The 20,548-nt window shown below is 33.3% G+C and overlaps 1 protein-coding gene across 1 annotated transcript in view; it reads left to right on the forward strand.

The window, feature by feature from the left end:
• The first annotated feature begins 5,603 nt into the window (after positions 1 to 5,603).
• tbc1d19 (TBC1 domain family, member 19) overlaps positions 5,604 to 20,548 on the forward strand; it is a 73,721-nt gene continuing 58,776 nt past the window's right edge. Inside the window, exons 1-10 of the mRNA XM_056462280.1 lie at positions 5,604 to 5,788; positions 5,917 to 5,989; positions 8,245 to 8,290; positions 10,538 to 10,613; positions 12,401 to 12,475; positions 12,562 to 12,625; positions 15,905 to 15,951; positions 16,565 to 16,675; positions 18,613 to 18,685; positions 20,159 to 20,197. Coding sequence (XP_056318255.1) covers positions 5,690 to 5,788; positions 5,917 to 5,989; positions 8,245 to 8,290; positions 10,538 to 10,613; positions 12,401 to 12,475; positions 12,562 to 12,625; positions 15,905 to 15,951; positions 16,565 to 16,675; positions 18,613 to 18,685; positions 20,159 to 20,197 — 703 coding nt within the window. The 5' untranslated portion in view covers positions 5,604 to 5,689. The remainder of the gene's footprint in view (positions 5,789 to 5,916; positions 5,990 to 8,244; positions 8,291 to 10,537; positions 10,614 to 12,400; positions 12,476 to 12,561; positions 12,626 to 15,904; positions 15,952 to 16,564; positions 16,676 to 18,612; positions 18,686 to 20,158; positions 20,198 to 20,548) is intronic.

Consider the following 20,548-nt stretch of genomic DNA (forward strand, 5'->3'; position numbering starts at 1 on the left):
CCCAAAGTATGCCAAGAAAATATCCCCCACACCATTACACTACCTTCACCAGCCTGAACGGTTGATACAAGGCAGGATGGATCCATGCTTTCATGTTGTTGATGCCAAATTCTGACCCAACCATCCGAATGTGACAGCAAAAATCAAGACTAATCAGACCAACGTTTTGCCAATCTTCTATTGCCCAGTTTTGGTGAGCCTGTGTGTTCCCTGTTCTTTGTTGACACGAGTGGCACCCGGTGTGGTGTTCTGCTGCTGTAGCCCATCCGCCTCAAGGTTGGACGTGTTGTGTGTTCAGAGATGCTCTACTGCAGACCTCAGTTGTAACGAGTGGTTATTTGAGTTACTGTTGCCTTTCTATCAGCTGGAACCAGTCTGGCCATTCTCCTCTGACCTCTGGCATCAACAAGGCATTTGCGCCCACAAAACTGTTATTAATGTTTCTGATATTTTCTCTTTGTTGGACCATTCTCTGTTTACCCTAGAGACGGTTGTACATGAAAATCCCAGTAGATCAACAGTTTCTGAAATACTCAGACCAGCCCGTCTTGCACCAACAACCATGCCACGTTCAAAGTTACTTAAGTCACCTTTCTTTTCCATTCTGCACTGTAAGTGAGTACTTGCATTGAGAGTACTTACTTAAAGCAAATAAACCAATTGCCTTAAAAGCAACAAGTTCCCTTTACAAAAATAATGTAAGTAAACCCATTGTAACTTGGAACTGTTAAGCTGACTTAATTTTAATAATTATGCTTATTGTTCTCACTTTTTTAAGTCAACCAATTCCTTTTTACAGTGTCAGAACATTTTAACATGTCTTTTAGCATGTCTGTTTTCAAATAATTACTGCAATTATCACAATATTACATATTTGGTGCTTCATTAAGTCTATAAAATCTACAATTATAGCCTGTATTGAATTTAGCAGACACACTGGAGTCTGGAACAGCAGATTTCTTTTACTGTATGTCATTTTTCTAGATACAGAAAAGCTGTAAAAAGAAAACAAATATAATAAGGTGTATTGGAAAAAAGTGATTAGTTTATTTTAAAAAAGTGAGTACAATTTGCATAATTATAAAAAATAAGTCAGCTTAATAGTTGCAAGTTACAATGGGTTTACTTACATTATTTTTGTAAAGTCAACTTGTTGCTGTTAAGGCAAAGTGATTAGTTAAAAAAGTGAGTAAACTCATTGCCTTCTAATTCCTAAGTAAATGAACTGTGCTTAATTCTAAAAAATTAAGTTCAGTGAACGTAACAGTTTTGAGTTACAACAGAAATACTTAATTTTTTCTAAAGTAAATTCAACTTGTCATTTTTAAGGCAATGAGTTTACTCACTTTTTAAGTAATCACTTTTTACAGTGTGAATGCATTTCTAATGCATTTAGAAATGTGAGTTAATGGGCAGATGGACAGGTGTACCTATTAAAGTGGGCAGTGAGTGTATATGTCACTTTCTTTCTTTCTTTCTTTCTTTCTTTCTTTCTTTCTTTCTTTCTTTCTTCTTTCTTTCTTTCTTTCTTTCTTTCTTTCTTCTTTCTTTTCTTTCTTTCTTTCTTTCTTTCTTTCTTTCTTTCTTTCTTTCTTTCTTTCTTTCTTTCTTTACTTCTATATTGCCCTGTGCACGATCTACACTCAAAAATGATTTTGCTGGTTCAAACTACTTATGTAAAATGAGCTGAATCAACACAATTCCTGAGTTATTTTGGGAACAACTTAATCATTTTATGTTTATGGTTGTGTGTTTGGGGGGGGGGGGGTGAATTATACCTTTATTTAATTTTTGAATTTTATTTATTTATTTATTTATTTATTTATTTTTTAATTTATTTGACATGGGCATCACAATTACACTGGACAACCAAATGCATTTGTTTAAGTGTTTTAGCAAACTTGCTAATTCTCAACACCTGTCCACAGGAGGCTTGACAAAATTGACAAAATGGAACTATAATAAAAAACATTATACACTAGCATCATAATTCTTTACATAAAATTACTGGAGCAAAGGCAGTTTTGTACTTTGACCTCTGACAGTGTGTGAAATTAGAATATGTGGAATGAAGCATTAATCTTGACATGATTATATTTATCTGCTGTAAGTACCAAATACTGATCTAAAAAGCTTTTCAATGTACAACCCCCAAATAAGAAAAAAGTTGGGGACAGTATGGAAAACACTAAATAAAAAAGAAAGTTGTGATTTCCAAATTTACTTTAACTTGTATTTCATTTCAGACAATATGAGCACAACATATTTCGTTGTTTTTGTCTGGTCAACTTCATTTCATTTGTAAAGATACATAATTTCCTGTCATCCAGACCAAAAAAAAAAGGTTAGGGCAATGAGCTGTTAGGGCTAGTAATCAGGTAAATAGTTAAATCATGTGATCTGAAACCTGTGATGTCACCAGGTGATTGTAATTATGATTTGGTACAATAACAGCATCCAAGAAGGTCTAGTCCTTTGGGAACAAAGATGGGGTAAGTACAATAAACTTGTGTTCATTTTGAACTAAGTTTATTTTGTTTAGTCTACTGGCAGATATTTTGCTTGTGTTTAAGAAAATACTTCTTTCATTTTACATATTACTTTGAAACAAGACAATATTTTTGAGATATTTGGTCTAGAAACAAGATAAAAACTAAAATAATATACTAAGATAAAAGGTTAAAATAATAACTTAAAGAATTACTTAAATACTTACACTTTTTTTTTTGCAGTGCACAACCTCTCCTTCCAGGACAACCAGAAACCTTGGAGTTGTACTAGATGCAGCTGAACTTAATAGACCACATTGTTAACAGCCAAGTCCTGCAGATTTGATTCGTATGACACATTGAATATTAGGGTCTTACATATGCAGCTCAACTGCTTGTCAAATTGCAATGTTTGAGAGCTGGTGAAGTAGTTGATTAGTTTATTTCTGTACAGACAGAATTCACATAGTAAAACAATGTATGATGAATTTCCAAATATTTTCCAAAATTGAACAGGATTTCTATGGTCCGATAGATGTGATATATGCCAGTGAAAACATCTGTGAATATGGCCAAACTAATGTTCTGGATGACTAGTTAATTAGTTAAAAGTAGAATGTTTATAAAACCTGTTTTTTAATAGTTTGGAAAGACTCCTTTTACTTTAACACTGAACAACGACTTATTGACCTTTAGCAATACTATAAAACACTGTAAAACATAAAAGGCTTTTAGGTAAGTTGTTTGAAGTAGACACACACAGGTTTTGTTAACTCAGAAATCTCTAGCACTGGCCAAAAGCTTTAATTCCTGATAGATGCTTGTCAGATATATTTGTGCCACAGTAAACATTATGAGCATTCCTGCAAGAGAAAACCTATTTTTTTCAGCTTTTTCCTGCATGTCTAGCCTATACATGCACAAATTAAGAATTTTTTCTCATTCATTCATTTTTTTTTCAGCTTAGTTTCTACCAATCTAGGGTTGCCACAGCGGAATGAACCGCCCACTTATCCAGCATATGTTTTACGCAGCGGATGCCCTTCCAGCCGCAACCCATCACTGGGAAACACCCACACAATCTTGCATTCACACACATACACTATGGCCAATTTAGCCCAATTCATCTATAGCGCATGTCTTTGGGCTGTCGGGGAAATCTGAGCACCAGGAGGAAACCCATGTGCACACAGGGAGAACATGCAAACTCCACACAGAAATGCCAACTGACCCAGCCAGGGCTCGAACAAGCAACCTTCTTGATGTGAGGCGATTGTGCTACCCATTGCGCCACCATGAAACTCCAAACATTTTTCCTTCCTATACTTATTTTATTTTCCTTTCCTTTCTTTTAATAAAGATACATACCTCATATCTCCTTACACAGGCTCTTGGCGTCAGTAGCCAATAGTGGTTAGTGTGTCGATATATAGCACAGAGGTGCTCACGGTGACCCAAGTTTGAATCCCGGTTTGAGGTCCTAGACCAATCCTTATATAGTTAAAGTCAGAATTATTAGCCCCCCTGAATTATTAGCCCCCTTGTTTATTTTTTTCCCAATTTCTGTTTAACGGTGAGAAGTTTTTTTTAACACATTTCTAAACATGATAGTTTTAATGACTCATTTCTAATAACTGATTTATTTTATCTTTGCCAAGATGACAGTAAATAATATTTAACTAGATTTTTTTCAAGACACTTCTACACAGCTTAAAGTGACATTTAAAGGCTTAACTAAGCCAATTATGTTAACTTGGCAGGTTCGGGTAATTAGGGAAGTTATTGTATAATGATAGTTTGTTCTGTAGACTATTGAAAAAATACAGCTTAAAGGGGTTAATCATTTTGATCTTAAAATGGTTTTAAAAAAACTAAAAAGCTGCTTTTATTCTAGCTGAAATAAAACAAATAAGACTTTCTCCAGAAGAAAAAAATATTATCAGACATACGGTGAAAATTTCCTTGCTTTGTTTAACATCATATGGGAAATAAAAAAATAATAATAATTCAAATGGGGCGAATGATTCTGATTTCAACTGTATATACACACACACACACACACACACACGCATATATATATATATATATATATATATATATATATATATATATATATATATATATATATATATATACCAATTTGTTTCCGATGACCAGCTCATCACTGGTCACCAATTTTGGTTTAAGCTAGTCACTTATCGTACCTACAGTATGTAACTAGCTGCAAAAAAAGATATTTAAGTGAATAAACAATTAAATAAATAGAGCAACAGGAGAATATCCCCATCGAAATGCACATTTTAAGATTACCTTGTAAATCAGGAATAATTTTATGACAATTTAAATATAGTAATTGAAAAATATATGTATTTGAGTAAAATACCATATAATATAATTTATAATGAAATTAGTTTTATTATATAAAAATTGCTAATATTTCTTAAATTTAAATATATATATATATATATATATATATATATATATATATATATATATATATATATATATATATATATATATATATATATATATATATATATATATATATAGAACATTAATATTTGCCATGACAATTGGTCAAAACAACAAATGGTTTTTACACTGAATGTTGATTTCATAATTTTTAAGTTCTAACATTGGTATTTAGTTGTCTAAAATCAATAAACATGTCTGAAAAGATGGCACATTTTTGTTATTTTGACCATTTTTTATTAATTTTAAGAAATGTAATCAGTATTTGCACAACTGTTACGTTTTACACAAACTGTAATAACTATATACAAATAGCCTAGTCACATAGGCTATAATAACTTTACATTATATATATATATATATATATATATATATATATATATATATATATATATATATATATATATATATATATATATATATATATATATGTATATATAATCTCCAGTTGTTTTATAGTTCTAAACATTTACGAAAGAAAAACAAATATTAAATTAAAAAATACTATCGTCGTTCTAATTTTGTAGAGCAGATTGTTTTGAGTGTTCAACATAGAAACTCTTATTATTAAAGTAAATAACGGTCTGTGTCGGAACCTTGTGTTGAGGCAGTGTTTCCCGGAGGGTTTGTTGTCATTTGCCTGGAGACGGTTCTTCATCCTGAGATGCTGCATCGCTAACCGATGATCACAGACAGTCACGTCGACATCACATAAAAAGCTTGTGACAATGATGGACGAGAGCACAGAGCTTTCTGTTTCTATAACGCAGATTGTTCAGCGGCTCAAAGGCACTCATTTACACTCTCAGCTGGAGAAACAGGCTAAAGTGAGTAGCAACAGCTAACGGACCGCAGAGTGTGCAACACGATAAACGGTCACTGCAGCAGATACTGTATGACTGCCAGATTGCTTTTGCTGTTGTGTGGCATTTAAGAGATGTGTTTTTCTTCGTAGGAATGTTTGCACAAACCCGAAATTAAACTAGAAACACTGAAAGACGATGTCAGAAGAGTGTTAAAGGCGTCAGGTATGAAATTACTGAAATTAATTAATTAAAATGAATTTCTTAAAAATATTTTGAAATCCATGTTTAAATATAATTGTATCAATATAACACATTAAGTATTTAATTATAGTACTTTAATGGTAATACATTGATTAAGCAAACAACCTTTCATTAGTGTTACATTGATGTAAAGACTATTTACATTTTTATAAAATAATTCTATTCCAAGTAAATGATATTCTCTTCTTCTACTGTAAATATAACAGTAACACTTGTATTAGTCAGCACAGCTGGTGCTAGCATGTTTCTACGAAATGATTTCTGAAGGATCATGTGACATTAAACTTAAGTTTATAATGTTGATGTTGATGATGTTACATTTTCTTATTGCGATACATTTTTGAAGTTTTTGTGACTTCAAATAATTTAAACTTTTTATAATAATATATACGATAATTTTAATGTATTTTTATTATTGGGCATTAAGATATTAACATCACCTAAGAGTAATAATAGTGTATGTTGCATTGGGAGTTTAGTCAAATGAACTAATAATTAGGCATAATTATTGGAGGCTTATTGTATGGTGTTAATGTAAAACAGAACACAGAATTTTCAATAAATTTTTTCAGCATGTCTACTACTGACTAGCATGTGAAAATGTTAATGTTTGGACTATTAAGCTAACCAATTAGGTCTTCAAGCATTTGACACTGCAGATATAATTTCAGTATTCTTGATAAAAATATTGATCTCTAAGCTTTAAAAAATAAATCATTTTACATCGTATTTGTAAATTCCCACACTGCATGCTTATGTTTCTGATATACTGAATTATTGAATTTTCGCTCATGTCTACTTTCAGGTGTATTAAGTGTAAAATGAATAGAGTCATTTTAAATTGTGATAATTATCCAAAAGCTTTGTAATTGACATATACAATATTAAAATTAGCTTTTAAAAACATTTAAAATGTTAACAAACCTAGAATCAATGTATACATCAATGTATATATTTCACTAAAATGAAGGAATTGTACGATTTATTTATTCATGTTTTTGAAAGAAATTCTTATGTTCACCACATAAAATATGATATAGTAGCAATAATGTCAAACATTTTTTCGTTTTAATTGTTATTTTCTTGCTCCGGTTTCCTCCACAAGTCCAAAAACATGTGGTATAGGTGAATTGGGTTTGCTAAATTGTCCATAGTGTATGTGTGTGAATGAGTGTGTATGGGTGTTTCCCAGTGATGGGTTGCAGCTGGAAGGACATATGCTGGATAAGTTGGCAGTTCATTCTGCTGTGGCAACCGCAGATTAATAAAGGGACTAAGCCGAAAATGAATGAATTAATGAATGAATGTAATTTTCTATTAGAATAACCTTTACTTATGTCCTATTTTGAAATGTAACTTATTTCATTAATTCAAAGCTGATTCAAAGCTGTCATATGAGCCTTCAGAAATGTTGTTTTAATGCATTATTTGGCAATAATTAAGGAATGAACAGCACCTAAGATTAATGAAAGTTTTTGTCATTTGCTCGTGGGTTTGGTTAAATTAAATATATTATAAAACTATTGCTGCCTTATTGTACAGTGTTAATGTTCAATAGCCCTATAGAATTTTCAATATATTTTTCAACATGTGAAAATTGTTCATATCTGAACTATTAAACTAACCAATTAGGTCTTCAAGCATTTGGCACTGTTATGATAAACATCACTGCAAATACAGTATGAAAATTCTAAAAATGTAAATAATTTTGAAGTGCCCACAATCATTATTGTGCATGTTCATTTTCCTGATATAATCAGTAATTGAATTTGTATATTCTTAAGTGTATTAAATCATTTTAAATTGTGATGATTATCCCAGAGCTTTGTAAAACATTTAAATTAGCTTTTAAAAACATTTAAAATGTTAACAAACCTAGAATCAATGGAGATCTTTCACTAAAATGTAGGATTTATGAGATTTATTTATTTTATTTTTTTAATAGAAATTATTATGTTCAACACAAAATATAATAGCAAAGGTAAAAAATATGATTTGCTTTTAAATGTCATTTTATTTTAAAATAGGCTTTACCTATGTCCTATTTTGAAATGTAATTTATTCTTAGTCTTCAGAAATGTCATGCTTCTTATTTTTGTAGAATTGTGTATTATATATATAGGATGCAAAAAATTATGAATAAAAACATGGTCTTGTCAGCTTGTTTATGCTTGTGTAGTAAATCTGTTAACATCACTGATTTATCATTCTTTTAGGTTGGGAGAGGAAATTGCAAAATGCAGTTTACAGGGAATTACACGTGTAAGTGATGTATCATTGTTGTATTCATGGTAGTTTTATTAGTTACATTAGTTTCACAATATGAAATATAACATTGTTACTACTTGTATTACTTTTAAATGTAATTTATTTGATACCATAATAAAGTATGACATAGTATATAGTTAACCTCTCTATTTCTACTACACACTCAAATATAATGTTTCTAAAATGTTCTTTCCTCATGTTTTAGGGTTTCTACAGTTTTTATTATATTTTTTTCTAGCAAAAAATTAAACTAGACAAAAGGACAAGATGACTTTATTTATGCTTAAAATGTTCCAGGTCTGAATAGAACCAGACTGACAGGAGCAGGAAGGGAAGGTCCTTTTTTTAGTGTAACTCATAGTATGAGTTGGAAAATTTTAAGAAAAAAGCTATAAAAACAAATATGCATATACAGTTGAAGTCAGAATTATTAGCCCCCCTAAACTATTAGCCCCCTGTTTATTTTTTCCCCCCAATTTCTGTTTAACGGAGAGATTTTTTTTCAACTCATTTCTAAACATAATAGTTTTAATAACTCATTTCTAATAACTAATTTATTTTATCTTTGCCATGATGACAGTAAATAATATTTGACTAGATATTTTACAAGACACTTCTATTCAGCTTAAAGTGACATTTAAAGACTTAACTAGGTTAATTAGGCAAGTTATTGTATAACGATGGTTTGTTCTGTAGACTCGAAAAAATCGAAAAAATATATTGCTTAAAGGGGCTACTCATTTAAAATGTTTTTTTTTTTTTTAATTATTAAAAACGGCTTTTATTCTTGCCGAAATAAAACAAATGATAATTTCTCCAGAAGAAAAAATTTTATCAGACATACTGTGAAAATTTCCTTGCTCTGTTAAACATCATTTGGGAAATATTTAAAAAAAGAAAAAAAAAGGCAAAGGGGGGCTAATAATTCTGACTTCAACTGTATGTACAGCTTTAAACACATTACTGCTTGTTTGGAAATGTTTTATTATAGATACACTCTGTCATTTTGGTGATGTGTTTATCATAAAATTGACTGTTTTAAGCTAATGGGACTGAAGGACAGAAGAGACCTTATTGAAGATAAGAAATAAAGTTGTTACGGGCTTCGTAAAGTTTGTTAATGGAATATAGTGCAGGTGTGTTAGTGTGTTACTGCACAGATTGCCTGTTAAATGTCTTTTTAAGACATTCATGTGATGGTCTGGGAAATGTCAAGAGTTTTGGGAGTAGGAGGAGTCAACAATTTATGGGTGCAATAGTCAGATTCCAAAAGGAAAAATCCCTTTGAGTTTCTCCATGACAATAACTTATAAAATGTTCAAGACAGACCTACTATGAGCTATAAGCTTGTTAATCACATGCATATGTTGAAGCCATTTGCCTGCATTAGTTTAGATTATTTAAAAATACACTTATTTAGGAGCAGGACTATACATTATCCACGATTCTGCAATTACAGAACTATCTAATTATTTAAGATCCACTAATTACAGAAATTCAGCAAGTAAATCAAACCAAAAGTTGCAATTTTTGTCTGTCTGTCAGGCAGTCAGTCTCCCTACTCTGTCATTATAACTTTTATTGAGCTTTATTTATCTATTTTTATTAAATGTGCTATTTTTTCAAGGTATGATGGGATTCATTTTGGTGTAATCTCTAGTATTTTGATGTATAGTTGTATGGGAAAGTAAGAGTGGGATTAATTTAATAAAGTCTGCCATTTCTTTTTCTTATCTGCACTGTATAATACTGTGTGTGGTCTCAGTAAATACAGAAAAAAAAATGTTAAAAGGGGGAGAGAAAAGAAAAATCTGTCATCCTTTAATCACCTTTGACTTGTTTCAAACCAGTTTCGTTTTCAGTTTAACACAAAAGTAGATATTTTGAAGAATGTTGGAAACCAGTAGCCATATTTTTTAACATTCTACAGCAGAACAAAAAAAGTCAAAGGGGTTTGGATCAAGTCAAGTGTGAGTAAATCACAGATTTTTTTAGGGTGAACTATCCCTTTAAATAGCGAATTAATTTGCATATTTTTGCAGTGTATGTACACAATCTCTCTTTCGCTCTCTCTTTCTTTCTGTCTTTTATCATTTTTATTAGTTTAAAGCAAAATGTTGTCTAGACTGATTTTGTAAATATCTTCAAATACTGGGTATTATAGTATAGTAATAGTATATAATGATATTCATGGTTTGTCCTTGCTACTGTGCTGTATGTTTATATTTTTGTGTGTTGTAGATTGCCTCCCCCTGGACACCCCAGAGCCCCTCCTGAACACACCAAAGAGCCCCTGGCATACATGCTGAAAGCCCAGGTTAAGAGTTCTTGTCTCACGGCTTTGCTTTTCTCTCTTTTCCTAGTTCTTATAGCTTTATTTTGCTGCATGCATAGATAAATTAAAGCAATTGGACACTTTTGAACACATTCTGAACACACAGCCACAGCCATATCACCCTACAGCCCAAGACCTGAAGCTAAGCAGGGCTGAGCCTGGTCAGTACCAGGATGGGAGACCACATGGGAAAACTAGGTTGCTATTGGAAGTGGTATTAGTGAGTCCAGCAGGGGCGCTCAACCTGTGGTTTGCGTGAGTCCTAATGCCCCAGTAAAGTAAAGGGGACACTATACTGTCAGTAGGCGCCATCTTTCGGATGAGACAGAAACCGAGGTCCTGAGTCTCTGTGGTCATTAAAAATACCATGGCACGACTCGTAAAAAGTAGGGGTGTAACCCTGGTGTCCTGGCCAAATTCCCTCCATCGACCTATACCCATCATGGCCTCCCAATCATCCTCATTCACTGAATTGGCTCGATCACTCTTTTCCCCCTTATAGCTGGAGTGTGGTTAGCGCACTGGCGACGTTGTCCTGTGGCTGCCGTCACATCATCCAAGTGGAGCTGCACACTGGTGGTGGTGTGGAGAGACCCCCCTCATGACTGTGAAGGGCTTTGGGTGTATGGCCAAACACGATAAATGTGCTATATTTATAACATTACATTACATTCTCTAAGTTACACTTTAAAACATCTGAATGTCAATGCACAGATTACAAAATAAACAGACTTAGACAAATGATCACTTGAGTTTATTTTTGAGAACTTCTTCAATTTCATTTCTTCACTAGCAGATTGAAGGAATAATTCCCCCCAAAATTAAAATTCTGTCATCATTTACTCAACCCTTGTTTCAAACCTTTTTAAGTTTCTTTGTTCTGTTGAACAGAAAAGAAGATATTTTGTAGAATGCTGGAATTTGTAACCATTGACTTCCATAGCTTCTGTTTTTCCTACTGTAGAAGTCAATACTTGCAGATTTTCAGTTTTTCAAAACCGTTTTTGTTCAACAGAAGAAAGAAACTCAGAGTTTTTTTGGGTGAATTATTCCTTTAACTGCATTCATTCATTTTCCTTCTGCTTATTCCTTTTATTTATCAGGGGTCACCACAGTGTAATAAACCGCCAACTTATCCAGCATATGTTTTACACAGCGGATGTACTTACAGCTGCAACCCCAGTACTTGGAAACATCCATACACACTCACATGCACACACATACACTATGGCCAATTTAGCTTATTCAATTCACCTATAGTGCAGGGGTTTGGACTGGAAACCGGAGCACCCGGAGGAAACCCATGCCAACACGGGGAGAACATGCACTCAGAAATGTCAACTGACCCAGCTGGGACTCAAACCAGTGACCTTCTTGCTGTGAGGTGACAGGGCTAACCACTGAGCCACCATGGCGCCATCAAAAAAGTTCCAGTATTGTAAATTAAAACTGTTTTTTAAATACATTTTTACACTCACAAAGAATGCTTTTGATCAGAAATATATTTAATATAATATTAAAATGTTAGTTTTGTTATTACTCACTCATAATTAATTACTCCATCTTCAAAAACATGAATTTAGATATTTTAGATGAAATCTGAAAGCTCTCTTATGCTCCATAGACAGCAATAGTCAGAGATAGGCAGTGGATAAGTTGGCGGTTCATTCCGCTGTGGTGACCCCTGAGAAATAAAGGGACTAAGCCAAAGGAAAATGAATGAATGAATGAATGAACATTGTTTTATTAATGTTGTGTTTTTGTTATAGGCTAGCTGGGAGAAGAGGATCCTGAAGAGTTTGAACAGTATGTGCACTGAATTGGGAATCCCACTAGCAAGGAAGGTGAAGTTTTAAACCAGAGCATGTACAACAGTTTACATGTCAGCAATATTATTTTATTAATGTATTTTTTTTTTTTTTCTGATTAGCGTCCTATCTTGGAACAGAAGGAGCTGACAAACAAATGGAATGAGATGGGAACTGATGAACCAGGTAATGCAGGCGTTCACAGTTTGTGATTCCATCCTGACATGTGTTCTGTGTGTGTGTGTGTGTGTGTGTGTTCATGCATTGCAGAGTGTTTACACACAGATGTTTGGCTCACACACAGAAGCTCTGAGCAGTAACAGCTCCATAACAATGCTATCAGTTAGCAGTGTGTATGATAACATTTACCACTTTCTGTAGGACACTGGCATAAACAGCCCTTTCTGTGAAACCAGAGCATGTCCAGACCCCTGGAACCCGTCCCAATAACTAAAGCTACTGTCTACTCTAGCTCCTTTCCTGCTTCCTTCCTTCTGCTTGCTTATTTAGCACTTTCCTTTAACCTTTCTTTTTTTATTGTTTTCCTTCTGTGCTTGTTCTGTAGTAAAAGTCTGACATGACAGTATTTTTGCCATCTGTACATTTGGTCATCACAAGTGTTTTTTTTTCTTCTGTGAAACGCAAAACTGCACACACTGTTCTTTGATCAATGTCAAGGTAAAAAGAAAACAAAAAATATTTAAAGTTTTATGCAAAAGTTTGGGCACCCCACTGTGGCTGCATAATTAAGGGCTCTTTTTTATAAGAGAAGATCACAGTGAAATTCACAGAAATTTGGTTTCTAGAGAAAGCTAGATGGTGTCATGTTTTTTCAGGCAGAAATTTGCACTGTAGAAGTATTGAGATGTGTGAAATTGAATTGAAACTGAAAAATAGGCTGTGCAGAAGTTTGAGCCTCTCTTTTGTGTGGATTTCAAAACCTGCAGTCACTTGATGCTGACTGATTAAACAAAATTGATTTGAGTGACTCAGCGAACCTTAACAAACACAACACAGGTGCAAGCAATCATAAAAAGGGGTATTTAAGATAGCTGATTGCTCATTGTGCTTCTCCTTATTGTGAACCTGAAAGTGGCAAGATAGGAACCTCAAAAGATCTTTCTAATGACCTAAAAACTTGGATAATTCACCAACATGAATTAGGAGGAGGATGCAAAAAGCTATCACAAAGGTTTAAAGGCTCTATCTCTACAGACAGAAATATAGTTAGAAAATAGAAGGCCACAGGAACAGTTCTTGTGAAGGAAAGATGTGCTTGACTAAGAAGAATATCTGAGAGGCAAAGGCGAAAAATGGATAGAATAGACACAGACAAACAACAGACCACCTCCAAAAAATCTATTGATTTTGAAAAGAGTCGTTCATGCTCGGCACTCATCAAGCTTGATAGAACTGGAGAAATTTTGCAAGGAAGAATGGCCCAAAATGCCTTCAGCAAGAATTCACTGTACTATAACTATACTATGACGTATACTAAGCATCTACAGGCTTTTTTCAGCATTTCAGCAAAAGGTGGCTCTACCAAAGATTGATGTCATTATTCTGTTAGGGTGGCCCAATTTTTTACACCTGTTTGTTTTTGTTATGATTTAAATTGCATCACATCTGTTGATTAAATAAAAGTTGTCAGAACTGAAATGTTTTGTTTTCCCTAGGGTATAAAATATATCCATATAATATTGCAGATTTGAAAGTCCAGCAGGTTATGGCTTGCAATTATAAAAATCATCAGGGGTACCCAAACTTTTGCATAACACTGTATACAACAAATATGCAACTTGGGCATCATGTTCCAAGTAATAACTTTGTACAAGAACCAGAGCAAAGATGTTATATGATACTTTTTTGTTAGCCTTAAACAAGAAATGTTTATTTACTTCATACTTCTTCATACTTAAATATACTATAATAAATATAATATATTTTATTAAAATGTGTTTATTATTTTTTTTCAAATAAGTTGATCTTTATTTCAAAGTTTTAAAAACCTTTCCAGCAGTTATTTATCATTATGGCAATAAAATCAGCCTGCAGATAACTGAAAGCTGCGATTAAGTAACTGAAATCTTGAGGTTTGCAAGTAAAGTCTGCCATTATATGCTGGATTGGTATTTTTACTGTATCATGCCAATAGTGCCTTATTAGCATACATAAATCATATTTAATTTATAAACTGAGGACTATGTAGTGTTAGTGTAGTGACTGTTACTGAATGGTGTTGGACTCCCCAGAAAAACAAACAAACAACAAAGAACAATATATACGTTCCTGGAGGCACACCAACAGTTCATGTTTTGGATGTCTCCCTCATCTGACCCATTAACTTCAGGTTTTGTAGTCTCTTCTAATGTTCTGATGAGTTGTTTCAGGTGTGTTTGATTAGGGAGAGAATGAAAATGTGTTCTGTTAGCGTGCCTTCAGGAACAGGGTTGGGAGACTCTGCAGTAGTCAACATGTGAAGTGGATCACCACTTTTCCTTGAAAATGTCCTAAAACTATATAACAGCACCCATTCTTGTCCTAGGACTATTTTGAAATGTGTGGGTGTGTGCGTGTGTGTGTGTGTGTGTGTGTATATATATATATATATATATATATATATATATATATATATATATATATATATATATATATATATATATATATATATATATATATATGTATATATGTATATGTGTATATGTGTATATGTATATATGTGTATATGTGTATATGTATATATGTGTATATGTGTATATGTGTATATGTATATATGTGTATATGTATATATGTGTATATGTATATATGTGTATATGTGTATATATGTATATGTATGTATGTGTATATATATATATATATATATATATATATATATATATATATATATATATATATATATATATATATATATATATATATATATATATATATATATATATTATACACATATATACATATATATACACACATATATACATATATATATATGTATATATATACATATATATATACATATATGTATATATATGTATATATATATATATATATATATATATATATATATATATATATATATATATATATATATATATATATATATATGTATATATATATATATATATATATATATGTGTATATATATATATGTGTATATATATATATGTGTATATATATGTATGGGAATGTGTTTTATGTACAGATGCCACGTCATTTCATATAGCAAGTTTTAATGTACAGTAGTCATTCGAAGTGGATCAAAAAAGTTGTTCTAAGACATGTTCAATAGTTTTAGGACAACTTTGACGGAAGGTGACGATCCATTTCAAACGTTGCCTGTACTGTATGCTGACAGATGTTGTGTCAATTCTCAGCCATGTTTTATTACTCCCTTCTTTTCAATTACAATAAATGGTAAGTCGTTACAGTTTGGCAGCATTCAGATCTCTGTTGTTTCTTTTATTGCAGACCTAAGCAATTTCAGGCCTGTCTACGCACCCAAAGACTTCCTTGAGGTGGGTCTCGCTTACATAATCAAATCAGTTTATTGAAAACATCCGGTCCAGATGAGAAAGATAGGCCTGGATATGAAGCAACTGATTGGATTCCCTCAGGAAATGTTCGGTTAAATTAGTGTGAGTGAGAGAATTGACTGAGAGGTTGTTTTGATAGCGCTACAGAGCCATTTTGTTTACACTTATGAATGCCTTATATATAGATGACTATGATATATATACAGTAGTAAATATTTGAAGTGAATCTATAAGTATGGCTATACAGTCAAGCCCAAAATTGTTCATACCCCTGGCAGTTCTGACTTAAAATTTATTTTATTCCACCAACAAGAATTTTTTGACCGGAAATGACACCGCCTTCTGCCAAAAGATAATAAGACGTTGTACAAGAGACATCATTGTGGTAAAATATTTCTCAGCTTTTATTTAGATTTGAACAAAAACGCTTGAATTTGCCAGGGGTATGAATAATTTCGGGCTTGACTGTGTGTTATTATTATATGCTGCATGATAAACTGAGATACAAGTTTTCTCAAATGTCTACTCGTTTTCTTTTTACTATAAATGTATTGTTGTTTAGGTAATATGAATCATAATACGTGTTGTCTTGTAGGTTTTAATTGGTTTAAGGAACCCCAATACCGAGCGAAGTGATGATCTGACAGTCAAAAGCCACTGGGGATTAATCCAGGTTTCCCTCAATGTCCATGACATTCCTGAAATGGTCAGTCTTCCTTTTTAATTTCACTTTTATTTTTAGCTCTGTATCTCAGAACAAACAATTTGCATTGCTTGTAATCTTCTGAAACCATTTCTCTGTAAACAAATTACAGCAATTAAGAGTTCATTTCCACGGTCATTTCGATTTCTCTAGTGAAATCTAGTTTAGATGTTGGTGCTTGTTGCTCATCTGCATTTACTGTAATCCATTTTCTAGTTAAATTTCCATTCACTTACATTTCAAGGTATCAGTGATATACAGTTAGTTATATTAGTACACTTGAAATAAACTCTGGACCTTATACCTGCTCATTGTAATTGGGTAAATGAGAGAGTAACACACCTGGCCATGGAACAGCTTAGAAGCCAATTGTCCAATTACTTTTGGACCCTTAACAAGTGGGAGGCACATATGCAAACTGTCATAATTCCTTCATGGTTCACCTGATTTGGATGTAAATAGCCGTAAATTAAAGCTGACAGTCTGCAGTTTCTTTTCAAATCCATTGTGTTGGTGTATAGAGCCAAAAATGTTAGAATTGTGTTGATGTCCAAATATTTATGGACCTAACTGTATGTAGATAATTTGAGACAAAAATAGTCCAATGTTTTCCTTTAAAGGGCACCTATGGTGAAAAATCTACTTTTCAAGCTGTTTGGACAGACATGTGTGTAAGTAGAGCGTATAGACCGTCACATTGAGGTGATATAAATACACACAGTCCTTTTTTTTCAATTTAACAACATAAAAACGGTGGACCAATTGGAGCGGTTTTTATATTGACCGCAACTTGACGTAGGAGTGCGGTCACCCCGCCCACCAATATTGATTGACAGGCACGTGTTACCTAATCCTCAGTTTGTCGTTTCACGTCCGCCATTTTCAACGTGTGAGTCAAAGCGATGTCACTACACCCTTGCTCTATTTTTAGATGCAAGGCTCATTGGGCTCAATACAAGATCAGCATTCATCACATGATCGCTGTAATCGGAATTATTGTTTGTAATTTAATTGGTTTGTAGGTAGGTTTGCAAACTAGTACTTTTCATTGCATCTATCTTAAACTTCAGCCATTTGCATTTCTCGAGGTCACAGAAGCTCCCTTTGAGTGTGATCTTAACTAGGTGCAGCTGAAAGTGCGAGCGCCTTTGCCTCACATGAGTGTCGCTCCATTAGAAATAAAATAATGAACTTGCCTGCAGGTCGCACAACAGAAGCGCCGCTCGGCGACACGCAGCGCCATGCATTTTAGAATTCTAAACATAGGTTTCTATCAGGGTACACACAACGGAGCTTGTCCGCAGCGCCCAGCCAGGATTCGGGACACTTCATGTTTCTGCCGCACCACAGAGCTCCATCTGAATAGCTTTATTTTAAATAACATGCGAATGTCTGTGTCTGGTGTTCCGTGTCGCGGCTCTAAGCGGGTCATCTGGTGCCTCAGTCAAAGTTAATTCAGTGTGTGTGGTTATTAGTGTACACAGTTGGCTGTAAAACTATACAAAGACACAAATGATTGTGTACTCTCTGCTTGGTCTCTGTCCGAGGCGTACATGTACTGCTGAATGCTGGTCCTCTCATTCATGCTGCTTGCTTCTCTCTGTCTGCCTGTCTATTGCAAACACAGAGCGGGGGAGCTCTTGGCTCCGCCCTTCTTGTTACGTTGGGCGGGAATTTGAAACAAATTTTCATATGAAGCACACCCCTAAAACAGCGAGCTGTGTACACGCCCCCAAAATGACACATTATAACACATTACAATAGAAAAATCTGAATTGTGTTTTGAACTGAACCTAAACTGGCAAACTAAGAAGAACCATAATATTAATATTAAATCATAAAAAAGGGGTAAACTATGTGCCCTTTAAGAAATTTTTGTTGGGTAGGATCTAATACATTGTATTTTGATAACTGTAACACAGTATTTGTTTGTGTTGCAGAGGGAAACATATGCAGAACTGGGTCTTTCTTATGGACAGCTTGGTATAGATGATCACATTCATGTTCCCCCAGGTATTTCTTATTCATATCACCCATATCATATTTATGTAGATGGCCTGAGCTTCACTAGTGCCACACAGTTGTAGCGTGCTCGTTACATAAGTCGTTACGGTGACACTTCAGTATAGGAACCTGTTCTCACTAGTTGATCACTATCATGCTTATTTTTTACACTTATTTTGAAATGCTTATTAGTACTTAAGTCCATATAAATATATATATAGTATATACACACAGATAGTAAAGTACTTATTGTACATCCCTAATCCTACCCAACAAGTATACTTAGCTACCTTACTTTTGAATTTTGTTTTTGAGGGAATAAAATGATTATTCCTTTGTTTATAGTGAGAATTTAACCTTAAAATAAAGTGTGCAAGGTACATTTTGAAAGGGCTACTGTATTTGTCATAATTTATATGAATTCATTTGTTTTTCAAAGTATCAATGCCTGCAACAAAACCTAAAAAACGAGACCTCTTCCACTTCTTATGTTGTCTATGACATACTTCGGGTTTTTCTTGTGCGAAGGATTTGTTTTGGCTTGGAAAATCAAAAAGCGTGACATTTCTGCACTCTTCTGAGAGCAGTTTATTTATTTATTGCTTGTATAATGTTCAGGATAATTAATACAAGATATAGTCTCAAATTGTCATTACTTGTGAGCTAAAGACTGGGCTACAAAACCATGGCCTCCGAATTACAAAACAATGTTCCATTTTTATAGCTGAGACTTGTGCCTTTTTGGCACATTGGGAGAGGTAATCATGTCTGCAAGCAGTGTACACTTTAAAGGCACAATATATAAGGTATTTTCATTGAAATCTATCATAATCATAATCTATCACCAGTTTGGTTTTATAGCAAATAGGGAAACACCAAAGACACTTTAATGTTTGGTTCATTTTTCATTGCACAGAGCACCATCATAACAGAACCAAAATTGTATATTGTATGATAAAATGGCACTGATTTCACCCACCTAATTGCTTCAATGGTCTCGTTTCGCTTTGACAGCTATACCTATATAACACGTTTTGAATGCTTTAGCTTATCCTTGAACATGATTTCTGCAGGTCTCCCTTCGGATGTAATGAAGATGAGATGACAACTGTTATGATTCCACACTCAGTCATGGCATTATCAAACTAGACCTTTGTTTGTTGTGAATATGTACCCTCTAGTGGCGTAGTTTTGTAATTACATTCTGTGCCTTTTGATGGACTGTATTTTAACAAAAGTTAACCATAATAAACTATGTGAAATTAATCCTCAAATGTCACAAATGAGACTTTTGAAGTGTAAACCCATCCAGTTGTTGTATAAAGGTCATCTATATTGCTAATATGTGTTTTTTTTTATTCTACAAACTGTTAATACTGTGTGTACTGTTTGATTCTACCATTAAGGGCCACTACTCAGTTTGAAATATTTGTGTTGTGTGGTTTGTTTATGGCTTACTGTCTCTCTGCTGTTTCAACACAGATTTGTTTGAGAGTGAGCACATTCACATCGGAAAAAAAGGTAAAAATAACTGTTTTGGTCGTTATCATGACGTGAATGCTTGTTTAATACTGCTCTATCACTGAGTCTTGTGGAGAATATTTGTTCAATATTTGCCATTCCATTCCACTAATACAGTCTGGTCAGATTTTGAAGGCAACATTGATGTACAGTACGGTGCATCCGAAAAGTATTTATAACGCTTCACTTTATCCACATTTTTATGTTGCAGGCTTATTCCAAAATGGATTTATTTATTTCCACAAAATTCTACACACAATACCACATAATGGCAGTGTGAAAAAAGATTTTTTTAAATTGTTACAAAATTATTAAAAATAAAAAAGCTGAAAAATCACATGTACATCAGTA

Source organism: Danio aesculapii, chromosome 7, assembly GCF_903798145.1.
Source record: "Danio aesculapii chromosome 7, fDanAes4.1, whole genome shotgun sequence".
NCBI lineage: Eukaryota > Metazoa > Chordata > Actinopteri > Cypriniformes > Danionidae > Danio > Danio aesculapii.